At 41.2% G+C, this 13988-nt stretch overlaps 1 protein-coding gene across 1 annotated transcript; it reads right to left on the reverse strand.

The window, feature by feature from the left end:
- Positions 1-2968: 2968 nt before the first annotated feature.
- Positions 2969-11312, reverse strand: LOC106638603 (dynein axonemal intermediate chain 7). The gene is made up of 15 exons (XM_089592096.1): positions 11209-11312; positions 8926-9002; positions 8674-8860; positions 8306-8446; positions 8073-8147; positions 7515-7714; positions 7188-7360; positions 6279-6545; positions 5810-5971; positions 5066-5219; positions 3879-4155; positions 3705-3800; positions 3401-3622; positions 3237-3341; positions 2969-3148 (listed from the first exon to the last, which is right to left on the reverse strand). Exons 1-15 carry the CDS (start codon positions 11251-11253, stop codon positions 3008-3010), a joined length of 2322 nt encoding a protein of 773 aa, XP_089448222.1. The 5' UTR covers positions 11254-11312; the 3' UTR covers positions 2969-3007.
- Positions 11313-13988: the final 2676 nt, after the last annotated feature.

A 13988-nucleotide genomic window follows, 5' to 3' on the forward strand; every position in this document is an offset into this window, starting at 1 on the left:
AAATAATAATAATAAAAAACCAAGTGGCTCGAGAAACAGTTGATCCGCCCCCGTCAGAGCAAAAGTATCGAGCTGCATTGTATTAATCGTTACTCTAGGAATTCGGTCGCCACTTTGATCGAGACGTGTAATAGCCGAGTTACGTATCGTAGTTTTGTTGAATCACTTCGTGGAAAAGTACTCTCTGCCGAGAAAGGAAACAGATTTTTCGACTTTGATCGGTGCCACCAAAAAAAAAAAAAAAAAAAAAAAAAATGAAAAGAAATAAGAAATTGGTCAGTAGTTACTTTTCAAAACAGTGATTAGCAAAGTCAAAATCTACTGAGCGTAGTCGATCGATGTCATTCAATTGATTTCTCTTTGTGCTTCTGCGACCCTGAAGTTGTAAAACTTTTCTTACCAAAGTAGAAAAAAAAGAAAGAGTGAGGGAGAAAAGGCAGACGAGGCCGCTGTAATAAAAAATCAAGAGTGCACGAAACATCAGATACAAAGGACTCAACATAATATGTGTGTGTCTCCCATCATTTTACCCATTTAGCGTTAATAAGCGGAAGAAAAAAAAAAGAGGGACATGAAACTTATGTATGAAAAAAAAATATATTGAATATAAGTCAAACCAAAAATGATATAAAAATAGTGTGTGCCAGTGTATAATTCGTATATAATTATAATATAAGAACGGCGTAGCGCAAAAATCGTTGTCTATTGTCTATAGCGATAAAATTTACGCCACGAGTCAAACCGTGGTTGTCTAGACTTTCGTCAGATGATTATTATTATTATAATTATTTTTTAGTTTTTTTTTTGTCAGTGGCAGGATGAATTTAATCATAAAAAACCAAAAGAAATGTTACTCTAAGCTCAAACGCGTGTCAAAGTTGACGAGTGGAGCGATAATAATATACGGTGACACAATGATGTTACATTGACAAGTCCCCCTCCCCCCAGACATCCAACCATATTTCCTTTTCTGGTTTTTCTCGTATTTTGCACCTTTGAACTCATTCATCGGAAAATCAATGTTCATGAATATAATTCTTCTGGTACGTGTAGTTGGTAAACAATTTTTTCCAATGAATCCATCAATGTACATGCGAATACTCGATAACACGTCTGTTCGCAGAATTTAAATGCAACCCAAATTATTTGCACGATAATTTGATGATGTTACTGTAATAAAATGGAAAACAAATTCTTTGCAAGTGCCATGAGTTAGCACCACTATTGGTGTGCACATCAAGTTGAGCAGTAACACGACTGTATGTAAAATTATTGATTATTAAAAAAGAAAAATCGGGGTATGTAACAAAACAAAGACGTTGCTTATTCATCGTGAAACTCGTTAATAATACCATATACTAGTTACATACATAATATTCCAGAGTCGTCGAGGACCTGATGGGGCAAGGGTGTCGATTGCGATGCAGTTAAAAGACAACTGTTGTGGGTCCTCAAGAACACACTGATTAAAATGGCTAGAGATTTGAAACTATCCAGGGGATGTCCTTAAAAAAGTCTGATGAAATGTACAAAGTAATTAAGAAAAGAAGTGTTATTAAATAAAACCTTTTCCAGATATTCTCCCTCTGTGTTTTCGTCAGACTTTTGGTAGGAGTTTCAAAGTGCTTTTTGTTGTTTTTTAATATGAAAAAATCATTACATTGTAAGAAAAAAAAAAAAAATTAACAAATAAATAAAAATAAGCTCTTTAGACAAGATAAAATTCCCTGAAAATAATAAAAGTCATTGTAATAATAATAATAATAATGATGATAATACCGATGATTTTTATTTAGAAATGTAACAGTGAAAAATGTAGTTGATGTTGTGTCGAGATGCGATGTGCGCAATTTTGATTTTCGCGAAAATTCAAGCGTTTGTTACAAATACGAGAAATGTGTTTAACGAAAAAAAACAAAAAAATAAAATAAAAAACCAAAACAAACAAAAAAAACCAGAAATTGACAAAGAAAAACATAAAAAAAGGCGCGCGAGCTTTTGAGGTTCAACTGTAGTGCCTGAGAAGCAGCATTTATTCTTTGTATGTGCGTAGCCGTGTAAATTGTGTGCGTGCCAGGTAAAAGTGCAATTCAATTGCCGCCTAAAACGTCAGGCAGTGGAGCGGAGGCGTGAGAAAAACTCGAAAAATTCTCGAATCTGCAGGAAAATCTGCGTCGACTCGGGAATTATTCCGCACATGCGTTACACGTACCACCTACTGATGGATCAGTGGTTGTTGGGAATTTTCAGCTGCTCGCTGTTTTATTCGATCGCCCGACTTTGAAAATTGTATCTCAAAATCTATTAACGTCATTGAATCGCGTAGAACAAAGTAAATTAGTTTGCTGTAGTTGTAGGTGTATATATATTTTTTTATGATTAGTCGTGACATCATCCGTTTTTCATCAATTTCAATCGGTCGATTAAATTAAATTAGATTACGTGCGGGACATCGATATCAAAGCAGCCAGTAGCCGAAGTCGAGCTTTAAAAGAAAAGAGCGAAACTGGAGGGAAAAAAAATATGCTGGTGCGATCGTAGTTTTACAAAGTTGGCAAGATTCGTTAAATTTTCAAATTTTACGCTACAAATCATTGTTTGTTTATTCCAAAAAAAAAAAAAAACCTGTGGATTGGACGTGTATGCACATCGTACGCGCAATCCGTGGATTTTCTGATAATTGTGTATTTGCACGGTGATTGTAAATTTTTCGAATGATCGAAAGCTGACATAACAATTATGTTGATTTTCTGTGCATTTTTGTCTGTGGAACACGAATTTTGCGATTACCTTACAAATGAATAAAAACCAAAAATAAATAAATAAAAAAAAAAAAAAAAAAAAAAACCATGGTTAGGATTATAAAGTTACATTGTAAAATATTAATACTTAATATTACAATAAATTTACAATAGTTATAACAAAAAGAAAAAGTTGTTTTATTGATCACAAAATAATCACACTTTAGGAATGTTTTGAGCTTTATTTTCCAGCAACCGCGGTGTCACTAGGCGGACATGTTTATAACATTCGTAGCTTCCAAGAGACTCGTCACTACCGTGGAAAGCTTGAAAGATGTGTTTTTCATGGTCAGTCGACTCTTCACACCGGCATTGTGAAGAGCGTAGTGGTAAACGTCGGCGTAGAACTGAAAACATCACCATTGATTTTTTATTTGTTATTATTTTTTCAAACTTTTGATATTCGTAATTCGAGTAAACCTATTTTGCTCTCACCCTGTCGTTCGCATCGGCCGGATCGGTCGTGAATTCCGGACTGATTTCGAAGCAATTAACAATCGACGTAGACGCCGGAGTAACCAGCATTATCGCCGTTATCCTCTAAATTGAAGCAACAATTAATATCACTGAGTTGTACATTTTGAATTGCGTGGTCTTACCTCCTTGGCGACGCAGCCGTGCACCTCCTTGATCTGCACGACGATTTCTCTGGGGCCTCGCGTCGCGTTCCACCGGGACCACGAAAAGACGTAGCTCGTGGCCAGCAGTCCCATGCAGGTCTGCAGGTGGCCCAACGTGACCGAGTGCTTCAATGCTATCCCCTTGAGGTAACTGGCGGCGTCGGCCTCGGGAAAGACATCACAGCCGGCTGCTCGCATTTTCTGCCCGACTCGGTTCCCCTTTTTACTCCCACGAAAAAAATTGTCTCGAAAAAAAAAAAAAAAAATACATGACTCCGCTCACCTTGACGAGCAGGTCGAGCCTCATGAACTGGCCCATTAGCTCCCGCAGGGCAGTCAAGGCTCCACCAGCCACCCAGTGCAAGCTGGCCAAGTCCTCCTGAAATTACGGCCGATCCCGTGACCCACGATCGAACGGAAAGAGAGTAAAAACGATTTGCGGCAAGTGGTACACTACCCTGAGGAGAAACTCGAGCTGGACGATGGAGCCCGTGAGACCGAGGAGGACGCCGGTACCGCCCTTCTCCGGCTTGAGTTCCCAACTCTGGAAGGGCAGGTTGACGAATCGGTAGCCCGCGAGGGCGTGCACGCCCAGCCTGCCCGTGCGAAACGTGATGATCTGCTTCTCCTCGTTGTACTTGATGTCGTGGACGTCCTCGGTCGACCAGAGCCGTTGCTCCGGCAGCCAGTGGGCGACGAGCGGCGGCTCGAACCATATCACCGAGCTGGGCAGCCTGGGTGACGCATGCGATACAGGGAGGCAGGTATAAGGATACATGTATATAGCTCCCGACTGAGTGAATGGCGTGACGAGAGAACTTATCTATTTTTTTATTCTCCGTGCCCTCGGCTTACGCTTTAAAAAAGGTGAAATTGGCAATTTTCTTTAAAGTACCTCTTTTCGACGTAGAATTGTTCCGTCTCGCACATTTTCAGCGAAATAATAGAAAACAATTAATTCGCGTAATACGTAAATAAATCGACATTTCTCCGTTTCATCAAGACTTTGTGTCATTCCTGTCATCATTTTATAGATTTCTGTTTAGGGTTATTTATCTCAAATAAAACAGTGCAATATGGATTCATAAAAAAAAACGACCACGACACGTTTTGCTTGTTACGAGCCCAAGAGTCCCGGAAAACGTAATCATATTCCGAGATTGAAAAACTATTATTTTCGAGACTCGGGCACTTCCAAGATATTCTTTTTTTTTTTTTTTTATATTTCGTAGACACGTTCGTACAATGAGCATACAGTTAGTCAAAGAATAGCTCCCAGGCCGTGCACTTGTACAAACGAATAATAAACCAAGTTGAAACGTACGCGCGGATGGCTCGTTCCAGCGTAAATTTAACACACATTCGGCTGCAGGAAGGATTGCCTGCGCAGTTAATAAGCAAGCTGACGCTGTACCTACGAAAACCTATCTCCGTATATATATAGGTATAGTTAAAACCTCTCGGTTAGCACTGCAGCGCGCGAAAATGCTCGTCGAGGGGGCAAAGAGGGAGAGAGAGAGAGACAGTTGCACCTGCGTGAGCCGAGAATTGCAAGTTGTAAAGTGTGCACAACAATGTACATATACATCACATGGATATTGTATACGTTTGTCAATGGCACTGATAATGGGAATGATGGCATACTTGAGAGTGACGAGGACGAGGAGCTCCATCGCAGCCTCGAGCGCTTTAATCTCCGCCTCGATGACTTCCGGGGTGCGCTCGGCATCTGGAGCTGGGGGCGGCGCCTTGTACGGCCTCCAGAACTTTACGAACTCGAGCTCCTTTGGCAACTGCACTGCAGCGTGTAGCGACCGCGATAGGACGCCAGCGTATCATTATATGTACGACAGAGTTCAAATTTAATTACGACCCCCACCCCCTCCCTACTCTCGCTCACCCGCCCACTTTTCTTATTTATCCTGTTCCAAGTGCTCCTTGCGCACTTTCACTGTTATATTATAGGGATGATCTTGCGTTTCATTCGGTTAGGCAAAGTCAGCTCCAAATGTCGGTTATTGCAAAAATAATTTCTAGGTGGTTGTTCCGAGTTTTACCCATCCCAATGTCACCCCGTACTGTTATAACGCTCGTGAAATTATAACTTTTGCAGGTACTCATAGTGGTTGGATGAGATTTTTTTTTTTTTTTTTTTTTTCACACGTCAGCTCAACTTTTTTGTTAATAGTTTTACAGTTGCCATTTTTTTTACAAGTTACAAGTAAAAACTTCGTTTTCCCAATATATGTAAGTATGTAACAAAAGAAAAAAAAAATCTGATTCATCCAGTCTACAGTATAGTATCCCACTTGTCACGTAAATCAAATAACCGGTGTATTTGGCCCATCGGAGGATCGATAAGTAATTAGTATACATACACTCACTTACGAGTCGTGAGGAAGGTGTCGCGGCTCATGTCCTTCGGCTGGGGTGGCTGGCCTATCAGATCGATCTGGTAGAGTCCACCGAGGATCGTGTACTTGCGCAGATTTATCTCCGTCTTTTTGCACCTCGTGAACAGCAACCGCCTCGTTTCCTTTCTGATATCATCTGGACGGGCAATCAACGTTTTTGCGAACAAACCAAGTGTTGCACGGTAACTCGATTAATCCTCGAGAAAATTACCACTCGATAAATTATCAAATTAGCTGAATACTGTTTCGATGAATTTTTAGAATTAATACCAATAGTATATATCTCCGAGGATCTCAAAGATTTTTTTTTTTTTTTTTTACATTTGGAATTCCTCGAAAAGATTTTAAAAAAAAATCACAATGGAAGCGGACAAAGCTGCGAAATCTAGGTCTCCTAGTAAACCGTAAAACAAAAAAAAAAGGGGGGAGGAAGGACAATTCACCTTCTCGCTGCAGGACTATCTCCTCGGGTGACGGTAAGTAGGGCAAGGCCTCGATCCCGTGCTCCTTCGGGTCGTCCTGTTTGTCCTTGGTCTGTGGCTTTTTGGCCTTCTTCGCCTTCCCACCGGCTTTCGTCTCAGTAGCCGGTGGATGCAACAGCCGCTCGATCTGGGCGCGCTTTTCTTCCCTCCGTCGCTCCCTCTCGTCGCGCTGCTCGTCCTGGATGCCGTTCACCGTGTTGTGCTCGCGCTGGCAAAACTCCAGCAGATCTGCACGGGCATGTCATTTCCCAGGCTTTTATTCCCCTCTCCGTCCCCCTTTGCGATAATATTGTATTTTTTGAAAATAAGTTTACCCCCCCCCCTTCTCCCGAGGTAAAACAATCGATGAACAAAGTTGGGTGAACTTTTCAAATAGCGTATAATCGTTTTGCAATTCGGCCAAAGTGCTACACATATAGCGGAACCTGAATATTCATTGGGAATTTCGTGAATAAATTGCAACTGTTCGCGGAGGCTCCCAAAGAAGTGATATTTTCCGAGGGTGCGAGTGTAAGCTTACACGGTGATGGCGAGAAAAGTTTATGCTACCGATGAAAAACTTGGGTTTTCATTTGGAAAAAAAAAAAAAAGAAAAAATGTAGTTTCTCTGCTCAACGAGGAGTGCAGAGTACCGCTGCTCTTTGAAAGTTCGATTAAAAAACTTTTCCACTCGGCTACTGAGCTTTATTGCGTTGTTGGACAGTTAAATGCGTGTAATTACGGGCTCCTCCGGTAGGTTTGTGTATCTTTTGAAGCGCAAAAAAAAAAAAAAAAAAATGAGCTCATTAATATCGAGACGTGGTAGCAACGTATACACGGTAGGAACGACAAAAACGGAGCCAAAGGGTGGGGCGATAAAGTCGTAATTACCCGTATCCGGGCGAAGCTCCTCTGGAAGGTGGGGCATGGCAAATGAGTCGGTGAGGTCGGAGTAGTAGTCGTAGCCGAGCCAGAGAACACGGATGGCGGTGCAGTAGCAGTCGAGGTCGATGGGCATCTTCACCGACAACTCGACCTCCTCGAATGACACTTCCACGGCCTTTCTGCGGGTTATCACGTAATCGGAATTGAAAAATGATAGAAAAAAAAGGGAAAATAGCAGAGTCGAAAATAAACGAGATCGAAAAAGAAGGAAAAAAAAAGTTTTTTTTTTGTTTTTAACAAATAGTCGATAGCATTGAAAAAAGAAAAATGTACTTGTCCTTTTCGCTGATCTGTTTCATGCTGATCGGTAGCTTTATCAGAGCCCAAAAGCAGCAGACGAGCGGAGCTAATTGCCGCACGTACTTGGCATTCTTCAAATCAATCCTTACTGTGTTTCTCTCGATTTCCCGGAGCAAACAGTAACTCGCCATGTCGATCCACTTTGCCAACTTGTCTCGAAACTTTTGCCGTATCTACGATTGTTTTGAACACGTATGTACACGTACACATGGTTGTTCGTAGTTTGTGCTCATAATAATAGAAGCGGGTAACCTACATTTGCGTATTTTGAAACAATATTGATCGTCATACTCCCCGCAAGGGAGAAACCCATCCCCACCCCCTCAGGAAAGTAAATACGCTGCTTATGTATGTATAGACGTATGGATGCACAAAAAGTTTTTTGAGAAAATAAGCTTTCCACGTGTCAAGGTACATACACCGAAAAAACAATGTTGTTCTCCCGAGTCGGTCATTTTCACCGATGTATTGGATTTTGATCTTTGGGAGGTAAATAAAAAATAAAGTCACAGGGATATTATATGTATATACCTGTTTACAGTTCTCCAGGTAGTTTGACGCCGTTTCCCTGGCAGATGCTATGATGTCGTCCATTCGCCTAATCAGCTGCGAAAATACGAGAGAAATCACGTGACTGCACCTGAATTCTTGAACTGCACATTATTCATACTTGTAATACTTATCGCGCCAGGAAAAAAAAAAAAAAAAAAAAAAAAAAAAAAAAAAAAAAAAAAAATTCGAAAGCACGCGTATTTCGAACTCACGTATGTAACAATTTCGCATTGTCTTGGCAGGGTTTCCATGCTGGCTGCCGAGTCGTCGAGAGACCACAGGAAGAGAAACGCATTCAATTCCGGGAGAACCGATGCATCTGGCAAGCCGTCGCAGCTCATGTAGTAGGACCACTGCAGCGAAGTGAAAAAAAAATCAAGACGATATTCCTTACTTTGCATTTAAAAATACGGATGGAAGGAAAAAAAAAACCTGAGGATCGAGTGCTTTTTTTTGTTTTTTTGTTTCCAGCTTCCGAACAAAATGGAGCAAAGCAATTACCTCCTCCCCGATACAAATGGCCCAAATAAATTACACGTACATACACATACATAGAGAGAGAGAGATAGGCACGACCCACCTCCTCCTGTTTCGAGCACTCGAGCGCGTAGTCCGTAAAAGCGTCCCTCCGAGCGGCCACGTGACTCGAGGTTTTTTTCAATTGGCCTCTCCTCAACTGCATCCGTTCCTCCTCGAACCTCGCTCTCGCCTCGATGTTGCTCGTCTCGTTCTCTATCTCGGCCTGCAGCTCCTCCACGAGCTTCGATCTGTTGGGAAAAACAACAATACACTTACACACCCTTTTACCAAAACGCATTCATAGGCGCTCTACCGGTCGTCCTGTCGTTTGTTTTTCTGGGCATTGCGAGTCGTCACGTAGCTCTTGAAGAAGGTAATTTGCTCGAGAAACTCGCCGATCGTTGACATCATTTTCACCGCCCAACAAAAAAAAGGCCAATCCTATACATCGACCGTATCGAGTTTCGGTGGCGCTTTTTACAATCCCGGCGTTGGAGCGTCAACAAGCAAACGGCAATTAATTTCCGGTGCAGGAAAAAAAGGCCTGGGGCTTTGGGAAAGGGACAGGTGGTGGCGTATACCCACAGCTGCGCGTTCGGGGTTCGATTGGCGACTGGAATGCACGAACGTGCTAATTCCTTTCGACCCCGTTGTTTTACACCCTCCCTCCCTGGTCGTGGGGGGGGGTAGCAACGAGGTGTGCGGTGCAGGAGCGCCTCGTGAGATTTTCACCCAGTTGAGCAGAGTTGCTTGCTGGTGCTCGAGAAGGGAGGGCTGGAAGTCGGCCAAAATAATCCCAAGTGAGCGCGCCCGTGTAGGTGCGCCACAATGCATGTACGCGCCTATATATCAGACCTCGAGCATGTACGAGGGAGCACCGTTGTGTTGTATATACATACTTCTTGGTGTTACACGCACGAGCCAACTACTTAACCGAAAGCTCATTCGAGGGGGCGGGGATGATGTTCATCACTTTGCATGACAATACATTGATAAGCTGAATATGATACGATCACAAGTTATTGTCAACCATTAATCAATCGTATAGGCATATGTAGACGGATTTCAAAATACAAAAACATCACATGAGAATCATTATACAAAAGCTTACTACATTTGATTAATAATTATCGAAGCAGGTGATGCATCTTGCGTGAAATTATTTAATTAACGCAAGGACAAGAATCACATACGGATATTGAAAAAATTCGACAGAGATCTTTTCACAGTTTTTTTTTTTTTTTTTTTTATTGCTATTGGTATTATTTGTCATGTATCTCTTTTCACGATCCATTTAATCTCACATAAGTACTTGTAAGACTTAAGGCTGCTCACCAACGAAAATTCGAGTCTAACCAATGATAGTACAGGGGGCGGTTACCATATATAACTTTATGTATTTTTATGTCGGGTTGGCTGACTTATGAAAAGAAAATGTACATTCCCATAGTTCCGTGCGCAGTTTGCATGCCGAGCGAGCCCTTGGAGTTTAAAATTCTTTGAATTTGCGTGAAAATACGGCCGAGGGAAGATAAAATAGAGCTACGAGCGCTTCTGCTGAATACACTACCGTACACGTATATATAAGGTATACGCTGTATGTATCCTCGAGAAACATACGAGGAGCTTGCATACACCCTCTGTGAAATATATAGGGCTTAGCGTGTTTGCACTCTGCATACTTACGATTTCATACACGTACGCATAAAAATATGTTTATACATACACGTACATGTATACTTGTATGTATACATGCACCTATAATTTCTCTATAAATACGGGCTACACGGGAACGTGCCTTTAATAATTTTACCTCTGCCAAGACGACGATTGGACGTTGGACGTGTAAGTTGAAGACCCGGAGTAACTTTATAGGCTGCAGTGCCAAAAATCTCGTATCGTCTTAATAATAATAGTATTAAAATAGCAGGTATGGTTTTAGCCATGAGAGAGAGAGAGAGAGAGAGCGAGTTGAAAGTTGAAAAAAAACCATTACAGCACTTAAGTTGACGTACATACAACTTCAGCTATCGTGTCAACTGTATACTCACGGGTCTTGGAAGTTTAGTTGAATTTCTTACGCAGACACACTCGGACGGTACGCACCACTTACGCAACACACTAAAAGCCTATATACACACATAGCGTTGTCGTTGCGCTTACTCTGTACGGTTTTGCACTCGCCTTACACCCACGCGTACGAGGATATTTGTTTCGTCATAAATATAGAGTTGTGTACCTACCCGCGTCGCGAGACGGAGTTTTTGGGTTTTCTGTGCCTACGTGTAAGACAACGTACATTGGACGATGACCAACTAGATGGGCCGATTATAATGGGTATTCGGAGCAGCGCTGCGAGAGAGCAAGGACGAGCTTTACGTGCTTGCAAATGACATTTCGGGCACGCGCGAGCACTCGCATTTCGCGAATCTGCTCCGTTCGGTTGTACTTCTACTTACCGAATTATAAGACGCGCTGGTTGTTTTTTTTTTTTGTTTTTTTCGCTACATTGATATACATATACTTATCATACAAATGTATAGATTTTTGTGCTTTAGACACCAACAACTTACTTCTCCTCAAACATCTCGGTCACCCCTGCGTTCTCCGTTTTCGTCTCCGCTGCTGCCTTTTCCTGCATCTTCGACTTCTTTTTCTTCTTTTCCTTTTTCGTCTTCTTGTCCTTAGTTTGTACTTTCGATTTGCTCGATGCCTGCATGGATGATGGACATGTAAACAAGAGGACCGATTTCATTCACAATACAATATTCATTGGCTTCGCTCTTAATTTACCCGTAGGGGAAGATATATAATGCAATACAGAGAGCTCTTTTAATCACTCGTCTTGGAAGACAAATTTTTTTTTTCCTTTTTTGCCCCTTTTGGAAAATATACGGTTACGGTTTCCCGACTCCCTACACCACGAGCATAAATTCCCGGGGTTTTGTTTCGCCGGTCGTTTCTCAACCTCGGGGTAACTGCACCGCGCAACAATAAGCACACAGCTGCAGCGCCTTATCTCTCTCTTTCTCTCGAATAGGACTACACAAATGTGTGGCACACGAATTCTTGGAAATTAACCGATTCGCTAAAAAAAAAAGACAACAATGCATCTTCACGTAGGAGGGAAGTTGGGGCGTACGAGTAAAGGATCGGAGCCCGGACTCGTGCAAGCTCCATAAGTCAAGACCCGCTGGAGCTTTTTCTTATTTTCATCGAAGCACGTCTCTATCGCGGAAAATAACTCTCCACCCGAGCTTAAAAGATTATTCGAAGTACATTCGGGTCCGCGCGGGTGTGCACAAGCCAGCCCGTAAATCCTCACCAAAAGCAGAGAGAGAGAGAGAGGGAAGGGGGAGGGGGAGAAATAGAGGGCAAAGTACGATGATCTCCCGAAGCTTGTCGAGCTTGAGGCCGAAGTAATCCATCTCGACGGGCACGCCGAGGCCGTCCCTCGAGCCATCCTCCTCGTACTCGTGGTACTCCGACAGGAGCTTCTGATTCCCGAGGTCCTTATCTCCCCGTCTTCCGGCGTGTTTCTTGCCCCTGCGTCGCTTAGACCTCGACTCCTGAGTCGTCGTCGTCGTCATTGTCGACATCGTTTCGACGCTCGACGATATGCTGATCGACGACGCCGCCTCGTCCTCTCCATCCTTCTTCTCCGCCTCGCCGGCATCGGTGACTCTTTGCAGCGAATCCACGTCGTTTGCGCGAGATGTGACTGCCGACACCGCTTCCATGGTACCTTTGTTTTTTTTTTTATTTTTTTTTTATTTTTTTTTTTGTTAAGAGAGAGGTTAGGTGAGAGCTTTGGCAGAGATTGAATTTTTGATTGGTTTTGGTTACTTTGCGCTTCCCGATCGATATCAGGGTGATTTTATCGCCAAACTCTGTTCCTCGCAAACAAAAAGTAAAATTACAACAATTTGACAGATGTCCGGTAGACGCGCACCCTTTTTGCGTACATGACGAATATATTCAATGTTTTTGCTGTACAACGTGCAATTTCGTGTCCAATGCATCGCCGAGATTTAATGTTCGCATGGTCATTATGTACATGTCCGTTTTGGATTGTTGACCTGACGCGGTATATAATTACATGTGCGGTGCTCGACTTTCCTCGTGGAATAATAAATAATACACCGTGAATTGGGTGAAAGCATCGATTATCATAATAATTGGTACATACAATGCACAACAATTATAATTTATTTAAATTAATAAGTTAAATGGTAGACAAAACATCATTTACATTTCAAATTATTTTTTTATTGCGGTTTCACACTTACAGCTCTTCTTGCTCGATGGATTTTTTTTTGTTTTTTGATGCAATACAATTTTACGCGAAAACTATACTTAAGCATAATATGATTTTATATTTGGCAAAATAAAGTTGTTAGCTGCTCTAGTTACAAACACGTGTTTGTCAATACTGTGCAAAAGCCGTACTGTGTTTATAATTAAATATGCTTCAACCTCAGTATTAATATGAGGTCGTTGTATGGTAAATGAATATCGAGTAATGCAACAATAAGGGGTTATCAAGTAGGTTAATTAAAATGTGAATTACCTACATTTTTAATACCAACATATTGTTTTAAGGCTAATAATTAATGTTTTTAGCATATGAGTCAGGTAGATTTTTCCTAATTTTTAAAATCTATTTTTTGGAACTTGAAAAGACGATCGTATTGATTGTGTTGTTCATACGCATATCCTGATGTAAGTACAAAATCGCATTTAAAAAAAATTAAATATAGGTATGGATAAATTGAGGCAAGTACTAGATACACGGGATAAAGTGTGTTTGCAAACAATTTTTAAAAAAAAGTTAACAATATACTCTGTAAAATTTCAACAAACAATTTTTTTACACATTCACTGCTTACGCAATTTTCTAATAAATTCATACAGCGCAACATACTCGAAGCGATAACTAACGTGTATAATATATAATATACATAATTATGCTCAAAACGTGTAAGTAGTTATAATGTAGACTCATTAATCAAAGAATAAACTGCAATAATACATTTGTACTGAAGTATAAATTTTTCCTCAACATGTAAAGATAGTGGAAACAAGTAAGTAGACAAACAAACTGAAAAAAACAAATAAATAAATAATTTTTAGTAAAACACAAAAAGTGCGATACTGACACGAAATAACATGATCGAATAGTAGCAATAAATAATATTTCCTCATAACCGAATCGAACCTGATAGAGTTCAAATTGACTGACGACCGCAGGAGGAGTACTGAGTATTTCTGTATAATATATGTAACACTGTATGGTATTGACTATCCATCCCATAACAATACTAAACTTTTGCACGATGTACCGATCTTTATCGATTCCATTGGCGTTTTCGAGCG

The sequence above is a fragment of the Copidosoma floridanum genome, unplaced genomic scaffold, assembly GCF_036245765.1.
Source record: "Copidosoma floridanum isolate Cflo_tuat_1 unplaced genomic scaffold, Cflo_Japanese_pri ptg000014l, whole genome shotgun sequence".
Lineage (NCBI taxonomy): Eukaryota > Metazoa > Arthropoda > Insecta > Hymenoptera > Encyrtidae > Copidosoma > Copidosoma floridanum.

What these genes read in the sequence shown, in the direction of transcription:
- LOC106638603 (XM_089592096.1), bottom strand. Translation starts at nt 11,253, where the DNA reads ATGCAGGAAAAGGCAGCAGCGGAGACGAAAACGGAGAACGCAGGG. An exon ending in AGCTCGAGTTTCTCCTCAGG is followed by an intron (nt 3,801 to 3,878) that starts GTAGTGTACCAC and finishes CCGTAATTTCAG; the next exon opens with GAGGACTTGGCCAGCTTGCA. An exon ending in CGGCCGATGCGAACGACAGG is followed by an intron (nt 3,149 to 3,236) that starts GTGAGAGCAAAA and finishes TGATGTTTTCAG; the next exon opens with TTCTACGCCGACGTTTACCA.